Here is a 20,546-nt window from a genome sequence, read left to right as displayed (position 1 = left end):
GGGGGGGTGGGGGGAAGCAGAGGTAAAGAAGGTGTGGGTGTAGGAAGAATGCTTACCATTTCATCCTATAAAATTAAAACAACATGAATATTCACATTGTTTTGTGATATAAATAATTATCATTTGAGAAATTTTCTACTGCCTTTGAAACAACTAAAAGGCAACGACTCTTTAACATACAAACCAAGGAAATAAATTTATGAGTGGGAGAAGGATTCTTATTCTTTACTATAGATGCCAACACTGAATACAGTGCAATGAGCCAACTATGATTCACTTTGACATTCTGTGTGTGTGTGTGTGTGTGTGTGTGTATAATTGTATACATGCCTGTGATAAGAACTCATTTGTTTTTTAAAGTTCCCCATCCAACAAAGCACACTGGTGTGTAAGGTACTCAAAAAGCATGCCCTTCTGGAGACAAGAGCCCAGCGCAAAATGCTTGCACATCTATAGACCTTGTGTGTAGGAAGACCCTGAAATAGCTCAAACCCTAACAGGCAAGGCATGTGAGAGAAACAGGTCAGGAGTCTCCTCTGGCGGTCTCCTTCACAGACTGAGAATTCACACAGTCTGTGGGAATGAGGAGGTGTGGAGTGATAAGGAGCTTCATTCTCTTATATCCTTGTGTTCATGTCTGTGTGTGCATCATAATAAGCCTTAAGAAAAGCACTAGGAAATCTCAGCCCACATGCAAAATGGTAGGAGAAAAAGGGAATAAGCCCTATGTGTGCTTATTGGGGGGGACACTAGAAAGTTCACTGCTATAAGCTCCACACATGGAAGTAGAATTTAAAAAGCCCACAATCTGCCAGGTGCCAGTGACTCACAACTGTAATCCTAGCTACTTAGGTGGCTGAGATCTGAGGATTGCGGTTTGAAGCCAGCCCAGGCAGGAAAATCCATAAAATTCCAATAAAGTACCCAAAAGCCAGAAATGGAACAATGGCTCAAGTTGTAGAGTGCTAGCCTTGAGCACAAAAGCCCAGGGACAGTGACCAGGCCCTGAGTTCAAGCCCCAGGACTGTATCTGTCTCTCCCTCCCTCCCTCCCTCCCTCCCTCCCTCTCTCTCTCTCTCTCTCTCTCTCTCTCTCTCTCACACACACACACACACACACACACACGCCCACATTCTGCTATTCAAGATGTGTCAGATGGCCGAGAAGGTGGCTCAGTGGTAGAGTGCTTGCCTAGCACGCATGAAGCCCTGGGTTCAATTCCTCAGTACCACATATACAGAAAAAGCTGGAAGTGATGCTGTGGCTCAAGTGGTAGAGTGCTAGCCCTTGAGCACAGAGAGGCTCAGGAACAGAGTCCCAGGACCAGCAAAAAAAAAAAAAAAAAGATGTGTCAGATGTCTCCAACTTTGTGTGTTGCATGGATGTGTGTAAGTATACAAGCACACATAAAAAGACTGAAGCCCAGAAAACCCTGTGTTCTGTCATGAATGGATGAATAAGGAAGAGAAGTAGCAAGAAGGCTTGCAGTCCTGTGAACTGCAATGGAGGGAGTGGGACTTGGAAAGTTCCCCCTACTACAGTTGAGGTGTATATAAGGGTGGTATTTTAGAAGGTTCTTCTCTCCAACACAGGAAAACTCACTCACCAATGAATCTTAAGTGTGGGTGGTAGTTGCAAAACACTCCTACGCTTTGGACTGGGAAGTAGTAAGCAGGTTGGGAAGTGGGAGTGCTGTGGGTCAGAGGCAGAAAGCTTCTACATCTGTGTATTTTCTGTATGTCTGCTCAGAAGCAGGTTCCCTCCATACAGCATCTCCACAGGCATTTGTAATGGCAGGAATGGAGGGATAGAGGGAAAAGGTAAGTTAGAAGGATCCAGTTATTTTTTTTAACAGAGAAGTATAATGAATTATTTTTTTCTTTTTTATTGTGAAAATACTGTACAGAGGGGTTACAATTACATGGGCAAGATAATGACTACATTTCTTATCAAGCATTGTAGCCTCCTCCTTTGTTTCCCCTTCCCATCCCTTCCCATCCTCCCTCCCCCCCACGCCCTCCCCCCCATCCAGTTATTATACCTTACAAGTGGCTATTCTCCGGCATGCCTCAGCAGAAATGTGTAAGCAGGAAATAGAGTCTAGGCTCCCATGTGTTTCCTATATTTGTCATTCAAGCAGCACAGCAGTCTTGGCTTTGGAATCCTTGTCCTGCCATTAATGACCATGCCTCTCATCTTACCACACCTGCATATCTTCATCTACAAACTGGGGGTTAACAGTAGCACTTAGTCCTTAGGATTATTGTGAAGACTGCCAGTGCTGAACTCAGCACCTGGGCTACTGTAAGTACTAAATATTAACCAACAGTGTCAGCATCAGAAGCAGCAAAATTGGCCTCATTAGGGAAATGTCCCTTAAAGATCCTTATAAATGTACCCAACCGCAAGAGTTCACCTTTGTCCTTATATGGGACCAGAAAAAAGAATCTGAAGGGTAATTAGTTCCAAACTTAATGTCTCATAATGTAAAGCTAAGGAAGAAAGAGAAAATCAATGAGATAGGTAGAGAGGCAGAAACTTTAAAACAATCATTGTTAAGCTAGGAGTGATGGAACACACCTGTAACCCCAACATTCCAGTGGCTGAGGCAGGAAGATAATGAATTTAAGGCCAATATGGGCTGCCTAGCAAGACCCTGTCTCAATTATTAAATTTTTTTGTCGGTCCTGAGGCTTGAACTATGGGCCTGGGGGCTGTCCCGCAGCTCTTCAGCTCAAGGCTAGCGCTCTACCACTTGAGTCACAGTACCACTTTTGGTTTTCTGAGTGGTTTATTGGAGATAAGAGTCTCACAGACTTTCCTACCTGGGCTGGCCATGAAATGCATGATCCTCAGATCTCAGCCTCCTGAGTAGCTAAGATGACAGGCGTGAGCCACTGGTGCCCAGCTTCAATTATTTTTTTAATATCCATTACTAGCCAGGCATCAGTGGCTCGCTCCTGTAACCCTAGTTACTCAAGAGGCTGAAATCTGAGGATCGCAGTTTGAAGCTAGCCCAGGTAGGAAAATCTGTGAGACTCGTATCTCCAATGAACAACCAAAAATCCAAAGTGAAGCTATAGCTCAAATGATAGAGTCTAGCTGTGAGCAAAAGAAGCTCAGGGACAGCACTTGGGCCCAGACTTCAAGCCCAATATGTGCATCATTAAAATCTTAAGTAGAACGTAGTGAGAATGGATCAGACACTGAGAAGGCCATGTGTATAGGTTTAAGAGGTAAGTGATATTGAAGTATTCAATGGGGACATATAAGAGATAGATATTAAAGGTGTGATTTGACCCATGAGGCAGAAACATGTGGTCAACAAAATAATCCAGAAAACTAGCTCCTAAAACATCTTGAGATAATGCATTCAACAGCATCCAGAGTCAAGAAACCCCCCAAAGTAAGGTATACATTCAAGTTTTGATATGTACAAGTGATTGTTTATCTCAAGGATTATATACCTCTAGTAATAGTCCTATGAAATGTTATGTAAGACCAACTCCAACCCTTTATGATAAAGTGTTGACCAGACAAACTGCATGCTAAACTACACATGGATAGCAGTAGACACTATATGCAAGAATATTGAGAGAAGAAATGCTGCTCCAGACCAGATGGGTTGGAGAGAACACAGCAACCAAGAGGATGGGAAGACAAAGATCGATCAAGAGGAAGAGAAGGTAGAGGATGGTATTCTAGAAGGACGGGAGGAGCACACATGAAGATACTATCTAAGAAGATACTACCTAAGAAGATACCAAAAAAACAGTTTGGCTACAGTGGAAAGTTCTGCCAGCAAGAAGGTGGTCCAGGTCATGCTGCTGTTCTTAGATGCTAAAATAATAAGTTGGACTGTCAGTGTGGTAAGCATTCACCTAGGAAAGGGAATTAGGTGGCTTGATGTTGTTCTCTTAATGAATATGTCCAGTTCATTGTAAAGAGGACTAAGATAAACCTAATTCATGTGGGTATGAAAGTTATTGCTTAGGATAAGACTAACAACAATATTTTTATTTCTTTCTGTGCCAGTCCTGAGGCTTGAACTCAGGATCTGGACACTATCCCTGAGCTTCTGTGCTTAAGACCAATGCTCTACCACTTCAGCCACAGCTCTACTTGTGGTTTTGTGATAGTTAATTTGTCATTTAAGGAAAACAGCAAGTACAGATAAATGAAATAATTTTGATTACAATATGCAAATGACTGTGCTGGATGTGAAACAGAGCTACAAAGAGTTACCAAAGTTTTTAAGTTGGAGAATAAAATGCTCTTCCAGAAGTTTAGTCTAGCAGCAAGTAGAAACAAGAATTTTCATTGGTGAGATCAACTTTTTTGTGTGAAAATACTGTACAGAGGGGTTACAATTACATGGGCAAGATAATGAGTACATTTCTTATCAAGCATTGTTGCCTCTTCCTTTGTTTCCCCTTCCCATCCCCCCCCAGCCCCTTACCCCCACCCCAGGGGAGATCAACTTAAAAGCCCAACTCAGACTGGAAGTGTAGTTCAAATGATGAGTGACTACCTAACAAGCAGGAAGCTCCAAGTTGAAACCTAATACCCTGTCTTCCAAAAAGCTCTACTAAATCCTAGCTACTCAAGAAGCTGTGATCTGAGGATCATGGTTCAAAGCTAGCCCAGGCAGGAAAGTCCATGATACACTTATCTCCAATTAACTACCAAAAAGCTGGAAGTAGACCTGTGGCTCAAATGGAAGAGCACCAGCCTTGAGTGAAAAAGCTCCAGAATGGACATAACAACAACAAGGCTCTATTAATAAGAGGGACTGAACTAGGCTAAGAAGAGGTGAGAACAGAAAGGAAATGATGGGGGTGGAGTGAGGAGTGATTCAGTAGATATCAAGAACAGGAACTGGCAACTCATTCTATGCAGATGAATCTTGCAACAGTCTTTGGAACAAGACTTGAATGAGAAAAAGAGTTCAGCCAATATAAATGAGATGAGCATGAGGGACACTTTAACAGTCTACAGAATTTGGGCAAACAAGCTAGGGCATGATTATATCAGAAAATGCCAAGCATTCCAGAATTAACACAGAAGATAATTGTTCAGGCAAAGAACTAGGTATTTTTTTAAGAACTAGGTATTTAAGGGTCTTAATGCCCTTTATTGAATTGATCACATTGTATATTGCAAAATACTAAACAACTGAAAGCTCTTTGCCACACATATACCAAGGCACTTAATATATATTTTGCTGGGGCTGGGGAGGTGGCTCAGTGGTAGAGCGCTTGCCTTGCATGCATGAGGCCCTGGGTTCGATTCCTCAGCACCACATAAGCAAAAAGAAAAAAAGCCGGAAGTGGCGCTGTGGCTCAAGTGGTAGAGCGCTAGCCTTGAGCTGAAGAGCTGAGGGATAGCACCCAGGCCCAGAGTTCAGGCTATACATATATATATATATATATACATATATATATCTATATCTACCTATATATATATATATTGCTACCTTAGGTCCTCAGCAAGCTACATATGCTGTGCTGGTATTTCCAGTATGAAACATTAATACTTCCCTATTTTCCCAACCCCTTTCTGCTCTAAAGCCAAGACTTAACACATGAGAAAACTGGCAGTTGAGTGAATTTTATTTTATTGCTCAAGGGAAATTTAAACAAATAAGAAAAACAACCCTGGACTATTTGGAAGGACTTTACTCATGAGCTCAAGTCCCCTCTAAAAATAGACAAAGTTGCAACATTCATTTGGTACATAGACTTATTACATCTTACCACTTGGTGGACTGGAAGACTGAATAGATTCATTATCTCTTTGTTTATGCTTTTCTTAGGAGCTGTCAAGTCACTGTGCACTACATTTCCAAAGAAAACCTACACTAAGAATATCTCTACTATGAGTCGCTTACATTGCACACTTATACATATCCTGTCTCGCATTCAAGTCATTGGCATTGTATGGTATTTTTCCCAAAGGGAAGATACTGACTCCCATTGCTTGGAAGCCTTGGTTACAGGTAAGTATTTATAAAAGAAATTACATATATGTATTTATGAAAGAGATTGTTTATGTTATATATAGCTGCTCCCATTCTGTTTGAAGTATTGATATTTCAAGAGCTCCAATGTGTCTAATCAGCAGCTATTCAAATTACTTCCCTTTTGCCAGTATTGCACAAGAAAATATGGATAAAATGTTTTACTAATTCAGGAAGATATCAGGGTGTGTCAGGTTTAGGGACACAAACTCCATCCTCCAGTCCTTGCTCCACCTAACCACCCACTGGAGGTGTGGTGGCTACTAGCATGACAAATACCACCTACATCTTACTCTGGACTTGTAAAATGTAAGCTTGTGAAGAAGCCTTGATTTGAATTTAGGTCCAAGATACTAGATATACTGAGCTGAAAGTTATATATTGACTTTTGTTAGTCATTACTTTCTCAATGGGCTAAAGAAGAAAAAACAACCACCTGTAGAACTCAATTCTCCTAAGCCAAAGTCCTGTCTGACTTGAGCTGAGTCTTGAAAACAAATGACTGACACTTCTGCTCCCTAGATCCTTCATATCAAGTTGATATGAAAGACTGGGGATATAGCTCAGTGGTAAAAGGCATATACAATCAGTTGTCAGGACCACATGAAGAAGAAAAGAACAAATATTTGTTGCCAAGAGGGAAGGAAAGCCCACTGAAGCCCTGTGGGAGAATTCATCTGATCTTAAACGTTTAAGTTTCATGAGTCACTGTTACATATTTTAAGAGAATATGCCCAAACTTCTACCTTGTGCTGCTATTCCTAGGGTTTATGCAGTAGAATATAGTCTTGAGTAAAAATCTTCTAGGAATATATCTCCTACTAGAATAGAGTATAAAACTAATTAGGATTGTCTCACATTCTTCACTATTGTAGGATGTATTATGAAATTCTAAATTCATATGATAAAGGAGGATATATACTAAAATTACACAGCTAAGAGGAATTTAAAATGATTTTATTAGTACATATTATTTGTACAAGAAAGATTTCTTTGTGACATTTCCATACATGCAGAAAATGTATCCTTATCAACCTTACCCCCTTCTATCCCCTCACACACTCTTGCTCCCTAAAATGATTTTAGGTACCATTTTACTGCATTTCTTCTCTTGGTATCTGACATAAGGTAACTCCCTCTTTCTCATCCTTCACTCTTCTTAGTTCATATAATACTATATAAGTATGTGACTGAGTACCAGTGGCTCATGTCTATAATATCTATAATCCTATCTACTCAGGAGGCTGAGATGTGAGAATTGTGGTTCAAAGACAGCTCAGGCAGGAAAGTCCATGACACTATCTCCAATTAACAGTAAGAAGCCAGAAGTAGAACTGTGGATCAAGTGGTAGAGTGCCTGCCTTGAGAAAAAAAGCTAAGGGACAGTACCCAGGCCATGAGTTCAAGCCCCAGTACTAGTACACACATACACAATATTATGTCTAGTCCCTCATAAAAATTATATTTAAGATTATTTATATATATAATCATCTCTCTCTAAAGTCTGTGTTTCAGACATCACAATTTTTCAACAAATTCCAAATTCTAATCTCCCATTCAAGCAAGAACATATTTCAAACCATTTATCAACAAATAAAAAGTTTTGACACCTTAAACACATATCTGAAGCTAACTCCTTAGTTTGCCAAAAGCAGATTTAAATTCCCTATAGTCACTTTTGTATCACTATTGCTTTTATCAATTTTACCTGCTTAGAAAACTGATTCTCTTTTTGTTCCCTCCTTCTTTATCCCTTGTTTTTATTTTGTTACCAAATCTGAACTTTCTTGTTTCCCATTTTTTTCTTGTTTTTCTTTTCTTTTTTTTTTTTGCCAGTCCTAGGGCTTGAACTCAGGGGCTGGGCACTGTCCCTGATTTTCTTTTTCTGAAGCTAGCACTCTACTACTTGAGCCACAGTTCTACTTCCAGCTTTTTGAACCCAGGGCTTCAAGCATGCTAGGCAAGCACTCTACCACTAAGCCACATTCCCAGCCCCACCGATATTTCTTATATATTCTTTTCTCTCTCTCCCCTCCCTCCTTCCTTCTCCCTCTCTCTGTGCAAGCGTGCATGCACATTGGTCCACAGGCTTGAACTCAGGGCCTAGGTGCTGTCCTTGAGCCTCTTTTTGCTCAAAGCTAGCACTTCACCACTTGAGCCACAGCTCCACTTCTCGCTTTTTTGAGTAGTTTACAGACTTTCCTACCCAGGCTGGCTTTGAACCACAATCCTTAGATCACTGCTTCCTGAGAATCTAGGATTAAAGGTATAAGCCACTGGTGCAAAGACACAGCTACTGGTATCTTTTTTTGAGACAGGGTCTCATTATGCAGTGAAGGAATTTACTGTAATCCTCCTGCCTCCACTTCCTGAGTACTCAGATAATAGGTGTGTACCATCACTCTGAACTATGCTATTTATTTTTAAAATCTCTGCTCTTGCAGGTGCCAGTGGCTTACACCTGTAATCCTAGCTACTCAGGAGGCTGAGATCTGAGGATCACAGTTTGAAGCCAGCCCAGGCAGGAAAGTCCATAAGACTCTTATCTCCAATTAGCGATCAAAAAAGCCAGAAGTGGAGCTGTGGCATTGCAGTGGTAGAGTGCTAGCCTTAAGAACAAAAGCGCAGGCCCTATAGCTCAGAGCACTGGTCTTGTAAGAACAAAAGCGCAGGGACAAAGCTCAGGCCTAAATTCAAGCTCCAAGATGAGAACAAAAAATATTTTTGTTAAAAAAAACCTTCTGCTCTTTTTTCTCTCCTCAATGATCACATATAAATCTAAAGGAGCCCAAGAGAATCATAATTCTGTTCCTCCATTCCTCTCCTGAATTTGGATTTAACACATTAAAAAACAAACCCACATCACATAGCACAAAAAGTGTACTATTGTAGAATTTTGGTAACAAAACAGCACAAAAAGCAACGAGAAACTTCCTTACACATGGAAAAACTGCTGCTCTCCCTATCCTTTAGTATTCAGGTTTAAACAAAGCCTTTAAATTAAAAAAGCAAGGACAACCGGAAACCCTTCCTCTCCAGGTCTCTAGGGAAACACTAATCTGAGGCTGACCCTGGTGGTGGAGAAAGTGGGTGGGGAAAGAAAGCTTAAATGCCTAGTATGAAGAATATGAGCCAAGGAAGAAAGAGATCCAAAATCCACTGGGGCCCAGAACATCTCTCTTGAATGCCGGAAGTTCACAGGAGTCTCCTTCCTAACTTGTCTTGCTGGATTCTTAATCTGTTTAAACTATTTTATTGCTTAACCCATCACCCAGCCACTAAAGAACAAATGCTCCATAGTTAGCTCACAGAAAGAACAGCACATCAACCACATACCCTACCATATTCTACCTAGTAGTAACTGCAACAGCAACTTTTTGTGGGCCAGCAGAACTTAATTAACTATTTTATAAACCAAGGAAAAATTATAGCTCCACATATATGCAAACTTCATAATTGCAATACATACCTTAATCACATGGGTAAGCAAATCAGTTCCATTAAAAATGCAACCTTGAAAAGTGGCTGGTACTTGCCTCAAGGTTAATGTTACACAGAGTTAAGACATTATTGCTGGGGGGGAGGTAAAAAATGAGGAAAACAACATGTAGAACTCAGTATATTGTCCACACCAAGTGTTAGGTAGAATGCAATAGACTGCCAGTGTGACCATTTTTCTCTTTTGACATAATCCATGAGAATGATTATTTTATTTTGTGCGACTACTAGGGCTTGAACTTAGGGCCTGGCTGCTGTCCCTTAGCTTTTCCACCCAAGACTTGGGGATCTATCACTTGAACAGCAGTCCCACTCCTGGCTCTTTGCTGGTTAATTGGGTAAGAGTGCCACAGACTTTCCTCAGATCTCAGCCTCCTGATTAGCTAGAATTACAGGTGTGAGCTACCAGCATCCTACTGAGAATGGCATTTAAATATATCTTCTCTTTCTTTCTTATTCCTAAAAACAGATTTTGGACTGTTAACCAGTGACACACCTAGATTGTTACTGAGAATTTTTTTTCTGTCAGTCATGGGGCTTGAACTCAGGGCCTAGGCACTGTCCCTGAGCTCTTCAGCTTAAAGCGAGCACTCTACCACTTGAGCCACAGGGCCACTTCTGGTTTTCTGGTGGTTAACTGGAGATAAGAGTCTCCCAGACTCTCCTGTCTGGTCTGGCTTTGAACCACAATCCTCAGATCTCAGCCTCCTGGGTAGCTAGGATTACAGGTGGGAGCCACCAGTGCCCAGCTATTACTTGGAATTTTAATGTGGGTGTTGAGTAAAATGCCAATCCTACAAACCACATAGGGCCTTGCAGAAGAAAATAGGCATGTTTCCTGGACACAGGTAATGTACGAGGGTTGTATCTAATCCTAGTGCAAGACACCAAGTAGTGTGCCAAAACTTGTCTTTTGTTTCAAATGCTTATTGTTATTATAAAGGTGATGTACAGAGTCTGGGAAGGTGGCTCAGTGGTAGAATGCTTGCCTTGCATGCATGAGGCCCTGGGTTCGATTCCTCAGCACCACATACACAGAAAAAGCTAGAAGTGGGTGCTATGGCTCAATGGTAGAGTGCTAGCCTTGAGCTCTTCAGAGCTCAGAACAGTGCCCAGGCCCAGAGTTCAAGCTCCACAACCAGCAATAAATAAATAAATAAATAAAGGTGATGTACAGGGGGGTTACAGTTACATAAGTCAGGTAAGGAGTACATTTCTTTTTGCACAATGTCACCCCTTACCTCACTCTCACCCAGTTTTTCCTTCCTATCTCCACCCACAAGTTGTATAGTTCATTTTCAACAGTGTCCAGTGAGTACCAATGCTGTATTTGGTCATCTTTTGTCCTTCCATTTCTGTACTCTCCCCCAAACTTTTCATTTAAAAGCTTAAAGAAAGCAGTAATACTGGGAAAATGGGAACTATTTTGATCTTTTTCCAAACTGAAATTTGAGAGGCAAAAATTATACATATATATATATATATACATATATATACTATTATCTAGAGTGTTAATAGCAATCCATGTGTAGAGGTACTGCCCATTTGAATATTTGGTATTTGTGTACATATATCAATATTCATACACATACACCACACATGTACAACACACATACACACACAGGGAGATGGAGGGAGGGAGAGAAGGAAAGACACTGAAACCTTTTTTGCAGATTCTATGTATGGCACAAGTCAAGATGATATAGCCTGCCAGCTCATAAATTTACCACTAACCACAACTAAATATAATTCAAAACACCTGGAAATCCCTTTTTTAAAAAAATAAATGAACTGAAAGACCCTATAGATTTAAGAAGTTGTCAGAATTTGTGCTGCCAGACAGATGGCGTCAGTGATCTCAGGACAATGAGACAAGTCAAAGGCTTAATTCATTCAACTACGCAGCACCTCCACACATGGATTACTATTTACACTTCATAACATACACTCCCACTAATGCCATGTGTTTAAGAAACCTCCATTGGGGCTGTGAAAGAAAGGAAAGAAAGTTCCCAGGCAAATTCTCACCTTGGTTGCACAAGTATGTTCACTTTGCAATAAATCACAGAGCTGTAACTCTGGATTTGTGCACAATTTCATTTGTGTTATATTTTAATTGGAAAGTTTCAAAGCTCAGCATTCTTTGGCTAACCTAGCAACATCATGAAACTTACTGCAATAAAGTGTTTATAAACAGCAGAGTGTTCTAGTTATTTAGAATAAAACTGCTGGTTGAAATGGAAATATAACTGCTTATGGGCTACTGGCACATGACCAATAAAGACATAACCCTGCAACTATACACATAAAGGAGAAATTATTCACTGATCAAGGGGTGTGCAGACTAGACCACTTCCTAAGCAGGCAAATTTGGCAATTTCCAAGATTTGGGGCAAACTGTAATACCCTCTCTCTCAATGTAAAGTTTCTAACCTCTAAAGGAAAAAAAATCACATGGAATGTGTGTGTGTGTGTGTGTGTGTGTGTGTGTGTGTGTAAGTGTGTAAAGAGTAAACTAAAAACAATTTTTGAAGTTTCACAATACTCCTAACATATGACAGCCCATGAAATCATAAAATCAGGGCTGGGCCTAACTGGTATGAGTCAGCACAGAATGGCTATCAAAGGTAGCAAAACCAAAACCTGTGCCATGGTCAACTCCACAGAGTGGATAAAACAGTTCTGTGACAGGGCAATGTTGGAAAGTAGGTGCTTTGCATGTACCTAGACTCTAATCAATTGACTTAATACATGTGTAAAACAAGTTCTTGCTGTGTATTGGCAAAAGACACATTTTTTAAAAGGGAGAAAAAGAAGATAATTTATTAAACAGAAGGAGACTGATTTATGCATTTACCCAATATAGATCGAGGAACTTATATGACTAGGTACTCAGATATAATATGTGGCTATTGGAGGAAGATTTGTTTCATGCCCTTCAGGATCTTGGGCTACTCATAAAGACAATGGGTAGGTCGGACTAACAGAAGGAGAATTGTTCAAGAAAAAATAAAATACCATACATAATCAAATGCTGAACATATTGGCATTAAGTAAACACCAAAGCAGCTGAAGTTCAAGGAAAGGATAAATTCGGTAACCATCATGGAGTTGCAAAAGCAAACCAAGCCTGGCCCTCTAGCCTGGGCAGGAAAGGCTGGTAACAAAGAAATAGGACATTCTAGGTCAGGGCAGGGAGAGCCTCAGTAAAGGGCAAGGCAGTGCCAGTCAGCAGGAGACAAAGCAGTAGTACTTACAGTGTGGCTCTACAACTGTTGCCAGTCCCCTAAACTCCTTATCACCAATGTTCATGAAGATAACTATAGCAATTAATAAGCATTTAGGAACTTATATAGCAATTTGACAGTCATTTATGTTTTATAGATGTAATAATAGTAAAGCTTTCATATTTATGGGGGTTTAGGAAATTTTTTGTTTTTATAAAGGTTATGTATTGAGGGGTTATCATTTTATAAGTCAGGTCACGTTTCTATTTTAATTTCATTCTTCTAATTATTTGTATTGTATTTTGCAGAAGTATCAATCTACGGTGGCTTAGAAGTTAAATATATATACATGTACACATATTCATATACATACATACATATATATATGTTGGCTTTTAGAAGTTATATATATATATATATATATATATATATATATATATATATATGTTGGCTGGGTGCTGGAAGCTCATGCCTGTAATCCTAGCTACTCAGGAGGCTGAGATCTAAGGATCATGGTTTGAAGACAATCTGGGAAGAAAAATTCCCCAAGACTCTTATTTCCAATTAACTAGCAAAAAGCCAGAACCAGCCTTGAGCAAAAAAGCTAAGGGAAAGTGTCCATGCTTTGAATTTGAGGGCTAGTACTGGCACAAGTAAATAAATAAATGAGATCCAAACAGTGGATGGCTTCAAGCAGCACTGGGACAGTGATGACAGCTCTGCTAAAGGGGCTGAGGTATGTGGAAGGGCTGTAGGGGAGGCAAGGAGGAGTAAATGAGGTGAGGTAAGATGACCATGGCCTTGAAATTTAAGCACACAGGACTTTCTACTTGAGACAATACACATTGAAAAGTCACCATAGGTTCATAAATAAGGAAGTGACATGAAGAAAGTAGTTATTTTATAGGACAGATTTGTTTGGGTTTGATTGGTAGAGAGAACAATCACTCAGAACATAGGATTCCAGTAATTTGGAAATAGAACTGGGGCAGTAGGGTGGGTGCCTGAACCTGGAACACTGAAATGTTTGCCCAGAGCGATGGATGATAGTATTGGAGAACAAAGCTCAGACCCACTAGCTATCTGAGGAGAAAAAAAAAGTAAAAAAAGAAAATAAAGGACTTTAAGGACACACAAAAAAAATCAAAGATGACAAGTAAAGATAGACTAGTAAGGAAAGGGGGAAACCTCAAATACTAATTTATTTTGAGAATGAAGGTTTTTGCTGTTGTTGTTGTTTCTGGGCGGTATGACTGGGCAGAGAAAGAACCATAGGAAGCAGAAAAGATTGAGAAAATAACATTTTACACACTGAAAGTGATCAAATCTATGTAATTTGTAATCTATATAGTTTCTGCTCACTGTAGTGAGCATGTGTTAAAATGGCCTCCCACTCAGATACCTGAACCTCCCTTTCACAACCCCAGGGGAAAAGAATACTATCTGAACAGAGCCTAATCAAGATGTCGTGACTTGCGACCTCCAAGAAAAATGTTTATGGTTCTTTAGAAACACTATCATATTAAGTTTACAATTACAACACCAATGGTCTGTGAACATTCACACTGTTCTGGGGGCATCTTCCATGCAAAGTGTGATTTCCCCCTTGCCATACTTGTACCTGTCAGGGGTAGATTTAATAAGCAGTATTTAATAAACTGCTTTTATACAAATGCATTCTCTTAGTAATTTTTCAAAGGCACATACTGATAAATTTCCTCCTGAATCTGGTTGAGAAAGGTCTTATCTGGTAATATACCATGCATCTTATATGAGACCTGCACTGCTTATCCTGCAAAGGGGCTGGTATGAGAGATAAGAAAACATCTAGGGCTGGGAAGGTGGCTCAGTGGTAGAGCACTTGCCTTGCATGCCTGAGGCCCTGGGTTTGATTCCCCAGCACCACATAAACAAAAAGAAAAAAGCCGGAAGTGGCATTGTGGCTCAAGTGGTAGAGCGCTAGCCTTGAGGTGAAGAGCTGAGGGGCAGTGACCAGGCCCAGAATTCAGGCCCCACAACCAGAACCCCCCCCCAAAAAAGAAACCATCTAAATGTCAGGTAACTACCAACATCCTTGAACAAGTTTGGAAGTTACAAAGAACTATGTGGTTCTGGCATCTAACAAGGTCACACTTCTAGAAATTTCAATAAACTGATCATATCAACAGACCTTAGTCAATGAAATATTTTAAAGTCATAGGGCAAGTAGGGGTGTCAGTAAGAATGAGAATATGTCATTTGAGCTGGATGCCAGGTGCTCACACCTGTATCCTAACTACTCAGGAGAGAGGATTGAAGTTCAAAGCCAGCCCAGGTAGATTATTATCTCCAATTAACCAGTTTAGAAAAGCTAGACTGGAGAGAGGATTCAGTGGTAGAGGTCCATCCTTGAGTGAAAAAAGCTAAGGGACAGTGCCCAAGCCCTGAATTTAAGCCCTAGTATTTGCACAAAGATATATATATATATATATATATATACATATCTTTGTGCATATTCATATATCTTTGTGCATATTCATATATCTTTGTGCATATATATATCTTTGTGCATATTCATATATATATGAATATATATAGATACATATATAAAAGAAAGATATATATCACATATATTATATAATATGTATCTTATATATTACATAGCAATTATATATTATAATCAAACAAATGTATAAGTGAATCATATATATATATGGCTAAGGAAAGCAAACTTTATTTTCATGTCTTAGAAAAGGTATCACATGTAAGTTGTTTGGAAAACAATGCTTATAAGCAAAGACTAAATAAGGCAATATAAGAAGCTAGACATTTTGGCAGATGGTAAAAGAACAGCTCCTTTGAAATTAAGGTTTTTTTCAATTTAGTAGAATAGCAGCATTCTTAAAATAATAATAATATAAGGCTCAATCATGATTTTTTAAATGCAAGCCAAGTCCAAATAAAACATTTTGCAATTCTCACATAGATAAGGAAGTGACAATGATAGCAACTAGAGAAACTATAAGAAACTATAAAAAAATAGAATAAGATGGACAGTCTAACAAGTTCATAGAATAAATAACAAATTAAATAGGTTGAACATTCCTAATCCCCAAATCTGAAATCTAAAATGCTCCAAAATTCAAAATTTGAATGCTGACATTATGCCACAAATGGAAAGTTCTATACCAAGAGGTTCTGTTTCATATACAAAATTAATGAGACTATTAGTTAAAACTACCTTAAGATTATGTGTATAAGGTGTATATAGAACATAAATGAATTCCATATTTGGACTTGGAACCCTTCTCCAAGGTACTTCATTATATGTATGCAAATATACTATAATCTAAAAATATATGAAATCCAAAACATTTCTGGTCCCAGCCATTTTAGATAAGGAATATTCAGTGGGTATTAGAAATACATCACTGCGCACAGCAATAAGGAATGAAGGATCATGATTAAAGCTATCTTTCCACATCATCAAACCATCCCTCAAATGTACTAGAGTATGAATTTAAAAAGGAAAAAGTTCAGTACAAGTGAAAAAATATAGGATAATTGTCATGCTAATTTTATATATTAAAAATTATAAATAGGCTTAATAAAATTTGACCCTCACTGGTTATAAAAATGCATGTTAAAACGGCTACTCCTTAGAAGTGTGCCAAGGCAAATAAAAAGGGCAAGACTTAAAAAGTAAATTCTAAACCAAAAACAAAGACAATAGTTTTAAAAATAATAAAGGAGCCAGGCACCTGGGGCTCACCCCTGTAATCCTAGCTATTCAAGAGGCTGCAATCAGAAGATCAGACTTCAAAGCCAGCCTGGGCAGGGAAGTCTGTGAGATGCCTATCTTCAATCAAACACCAAAAGGCCAGAAGTGGAGCTGTGGCTCAATGGTAGAGCACTAGCCTTGAGCACAAAGGCTCTGAGTTCAAGCCCCAGGACTGGCACAACAAATGATAAAGGTACCAGAAAACAATTTTTAAATGTCCAATAAATAGAATAAAACTGAATTATGTTTTACAAAATAAAAAACTGGGCTGGAAAAACTGGGCTTAGTGGTAGATTGCTTGCTTTGTATACATGAAGCCATGGGTTCAATTCCTCAGTACCTTATGAACAGAAAAAGCCAGAAGTGGCACTGTGGCTCAAGTGGTAGAGTGCTAGCCTTGAACAAAAGAAGCTCAGGGGCAGTGCCCAGGCCTTGAGTTCAAGCACCAGGACTGGCAAAAAGAAAATAAATAAAAAAAAATTTAAAAAACCTGATTATTTCAACATGACAGAAATACAAGCCTAATTGAAGAATTATTTCATTATCTGAAAAATAGGGAATCAAATTTAGCAACAAAAACAATAGCCAAAGAATTCAGTATACCTAATCAAGACAATCACTATAATTATGAAGTTTATCATAAAACCAAGCTAAAAACTTTGGGAAAATGTCCCCTTTCTGTATTATCATATTGTTTGATTATCATATAATCAAGCAAAATATTCTCAATAAATATGAAATAGCAGAATTTTAACCAAAAAAAGACAATAAATGGAGAAAATGTGATACAAAGCTAGGCTGGGTAGTACATATCTGTAATCTTAGCACTGATAAAGGAAGCTAGTACATAGCTAGTCTTGCTACATAGCAAGACTGTCTCAAAAATATCAGGAGGAAGTGAGAGAGGGAGAAAGGAAAGGAGGGAGAGAAAAAGGGAGGGAAGCTAGGCACTGGTGGCTCATGCCTATAATTCTAGGTATCAGAGAGGCTGAGAATGGGAGGATTGTGTTTCAAAGCTAACCCAGGAAGAAAATTTTGCAAGACCTCTTCTTGCAAAATTTTACAAGACCTCTGCTAGCTGGGTACATGTTCTTGTCCAAGTTATGAGCCTAGGTTATGCCTGGGCAGGAAGTGAAACCTTATCTCAAAAACAACCAGCATAAAGTTGGTCCCTATTGGCTCATGCCTATAATCCTTAGCAATTCAGGAGGCTAAGACCACAGAATCCCAATCTGAAGTCATCCAGACAGACAAATCCAATAGACTCTTATGCCCAATCAACCAGGAAAAATCCAGAAGTGGGGCTATGACTCAAATGGCAGAATGTCTCAAGGAAAAAAAGACAAAATTGAGAGCATGAAGCCCTGAGTTCAAGCTGTAGTACCAACATAATAAAAAGGAGAATATATAAAATAAAAGTAAAAATTATTTTAGTAATAATTAATGCAAAAATTCCATTAAATTCCATATGTAAAATGCCAACAATCACAAAAGAAATAACTTTCACCATAAAAACTCCAACAAATTCTTGCTAATTTTTTTAAAAGTCCAAGTACCCAAAGAGAAATAAGGAGTCTAAATTGAATAAAACAATTATAAGCAATAATAGGCAATGTTATTAGCAAAACTCAAAAAGAAACAAAATATTAAATGAATAATGATTCTATTATGCAAACAGTTCCTAATAGTGCTCTATCAAGTTTACTTCCACAGGACAATGTCAGCTTCATTATAAATACAAGTTGTAGCTAAACTCTCAAGAGGAAAACTATAGATTTGTTATTTGTGGACATGTATGAAAAATGCTAAATATAATCTCAGCAATATATATATATATACATATATATGTGTGTGTGTGTATACATATATACCAACACTTCCAAAGAATTAGAATGCTGATTTCAAATAAGTATGAGTTATAAGGGAAAAGAAACAACTATCTGAATAGGATGGGTTTTTTTGTGTATGCTGTTACTGGGGCTTGAACTCAGGACTTGGGCACTGTCCATTACCTTTTCCCCTCAAAGCTAGCAGTCTATTATTTATTTCAGTCACTGCTCCACTTCTGGATTTTTCCTGGTTGATTGGAGATAAGAGTCTCACAGGCTGCCCAGGCTGACTTCAAAGGCCATCCTCAGAACTGAGCTCTCTGAGTAGCTAGCTATGAGTCACTACCACCTTGCTTGAGTATGAGTGTTGAAATCTAAAAATTCAACAATCTTTCTGATTTTAGAAGTGGATTTTCATTGGATATTATAAATATATGTATGAAAGTCATCAATATTCTTGTGAAGAATGGCATAGTACAGGTATCCATCTTATCAGTGGAAGTAGGAAGGGAGAAAGTGAATGAAGGTAACAACAACAAAGTTCTTTATCTTACACATTAAGCATGAAAACAGAACAATGAAACATGACAGAATTATTTTAGGAAGGGGGTTAGGGAGAGTGGTAGAAGGGGTGATGTTGGTGAGGTAGATTGCGTACATACATAGAAATGTCACATTGAAACCCTACTTGTACAATTAATGTATGCTAATAATTTTTTTTGTTGGTCGTGGGGCTTGAAATCTGGGCCTGGGCACTGTCCCTCAGCTCTTCAGCTCAAGGCTAGTGCTCTACCACTTGAGCTACAGCACCACTTCCCTAATAAAAATATTTTTAAAGAGAAATATTAATTTTGCAAAAAAGAAAAAGCACACAAAAATATGCAGTTACCATTCCTAGTTAACCATGTTAAGAAAATATGACCATGCAAGTAAGAATGGAAAAATAAGTGAACACTATAAAGAGGTAAAATAAGACCAACACTATTTTATTTTTCTTTTTTTTGGGGGGGGGTGGTTCCGGTCGTGGGGCTTGAACTCTGGATCTGGGCACTGTCCCTCAGCTCTTCAGCTCAAGGCTAGCACTCTACCACTTGAGCCACAGTGCCACTTCCAGCTTTTTGTCTTTTTGCTTATGTGGTGCTGAGGAATCGAACCCAGGGCCTCAGGCATGCAAGGCAAGCGCTCTACCACTGAGCCACTCTCCCAGCGCCACTATTTTCATACTATGTAATTAAATTACATGAACTATATAACTGAGATACTTGAGAAATAACATGTAAATGAGTTCAACAAATTGAGAAAATTATAAAGTAAACCTATAAAAAAATCACTGTCATTCTAACTCCAAAACAACATCTACCAAAATATGACTGGGACTCACACTTGCAAGGTAAGTGTTCCAACATTTGAGCCATGCCTCCAGCCCATTGCTTTAATTATTTTCCAAATAGGGTCTTGCATTTATGCCAAGGCTGGCCTGAACTGTCATCTCCTTACTTATATCTCTTGTGCAACTGGAATAACAGGCACATACCACTATGCCCAGTTTATAGATTGAGATGGGGGTATCATTAGTTTTTTTACCCAGTGGGCCTCCAACTCTGATCCTCTAGATCTCTGCCTCATGAATAACTGGAATTACAGGTACTACTTATAATAAGAGACATTTTCTTTTACAAAAAGAATTAATGGAACAAAAGTACATGATTATTAAGTGACATATTTGCCCACTATGTTAGGGGAAAAAACTAGCACAGAGATGATCAAGTTACAAGCCATTCTAGCCAAAATTTTAGCAATACTATCTCAAAAGTGAGCACGGGGGGGGGGGGGGAATGCTGTATGACTGTAATTACAGCTATTCTATTTGGGAGGTAGAATTTAGGCAGACTGTGGTCTAGAGCCTATCTGGGCAATAGTTCAAGATTCTATCTGAAAAACTAACAATGAAAGGACATAGCTGGATACCATTTACTCATGCTAATTATCCTAGCTACTCAGGAAGCTGAGATCTGAAGATAACAGTTCAAAGCCAGTCTGAGTAGGAAAGTCTATGAGACTCTTATCTCCAATTAATCACCAAAAAGCTGGAAATGGAGTTGTGGCTCAAGGAGTAAAACACTAGCCTTGAGCAAAACAAGCTCAGGGAGGGCATCCAAGCCCTGAGTTCAAGCCCCACAACTCTCTCTCTCTCTCTCTCTCTCTCTCTCTCT

The 20,546-nt window shown here is 38.9% G+C and overlaps 2 protein-coding genes across 2 annotated transcripts in view; one reads left to right on the top strand and one right to left on the bottom strand.

Moving 5' to 3' along the window:
• The window catches only part of Clcn5 (chloride channel, voltage-sensitive 5), a 213,339-nt gene that overhangs the window by 114,318 nt on the left and 78,475 nt on the right, over positions 1–20,546 (bottom strand). The window lies entirely within an intron of this gene.
• The window catches only part of LOC105997812, a 52,970-nt gene continuing 35,969 nt past the window's right edge, over positions 3,546–20,546 (top strand). Inside the window, 2 exon segments of the mRNA XM_013032347.1 lie at positions 3,546–3,696; positions 5,816–5,998. Coding sequence (XP_012887801.1) covers positions 3,546–3,696; positions 5,816–5,998 — 334 coding nt within the window.

The sequence above is a fragment of the Dipodomys ordii genome, unplaced genomic scaffold, assembly GCF_000151885.1.
Source record: "Dipodomys ordii isolate 6190 unplaced genomic scaffold, Dord_2.0 Scaffold154, whole genome shotgun sequence".
In the NCBI taxonomy this organism is placed as follows: Eukaryota; Metazoa; Chordata; class Mammalia; order Rodentia; family Heteromyidae; genus Dipodomys; species Dipodomys ordii.
This window is presented reverse-complemented; position numbering and strand designations above follow the sequence as displayed.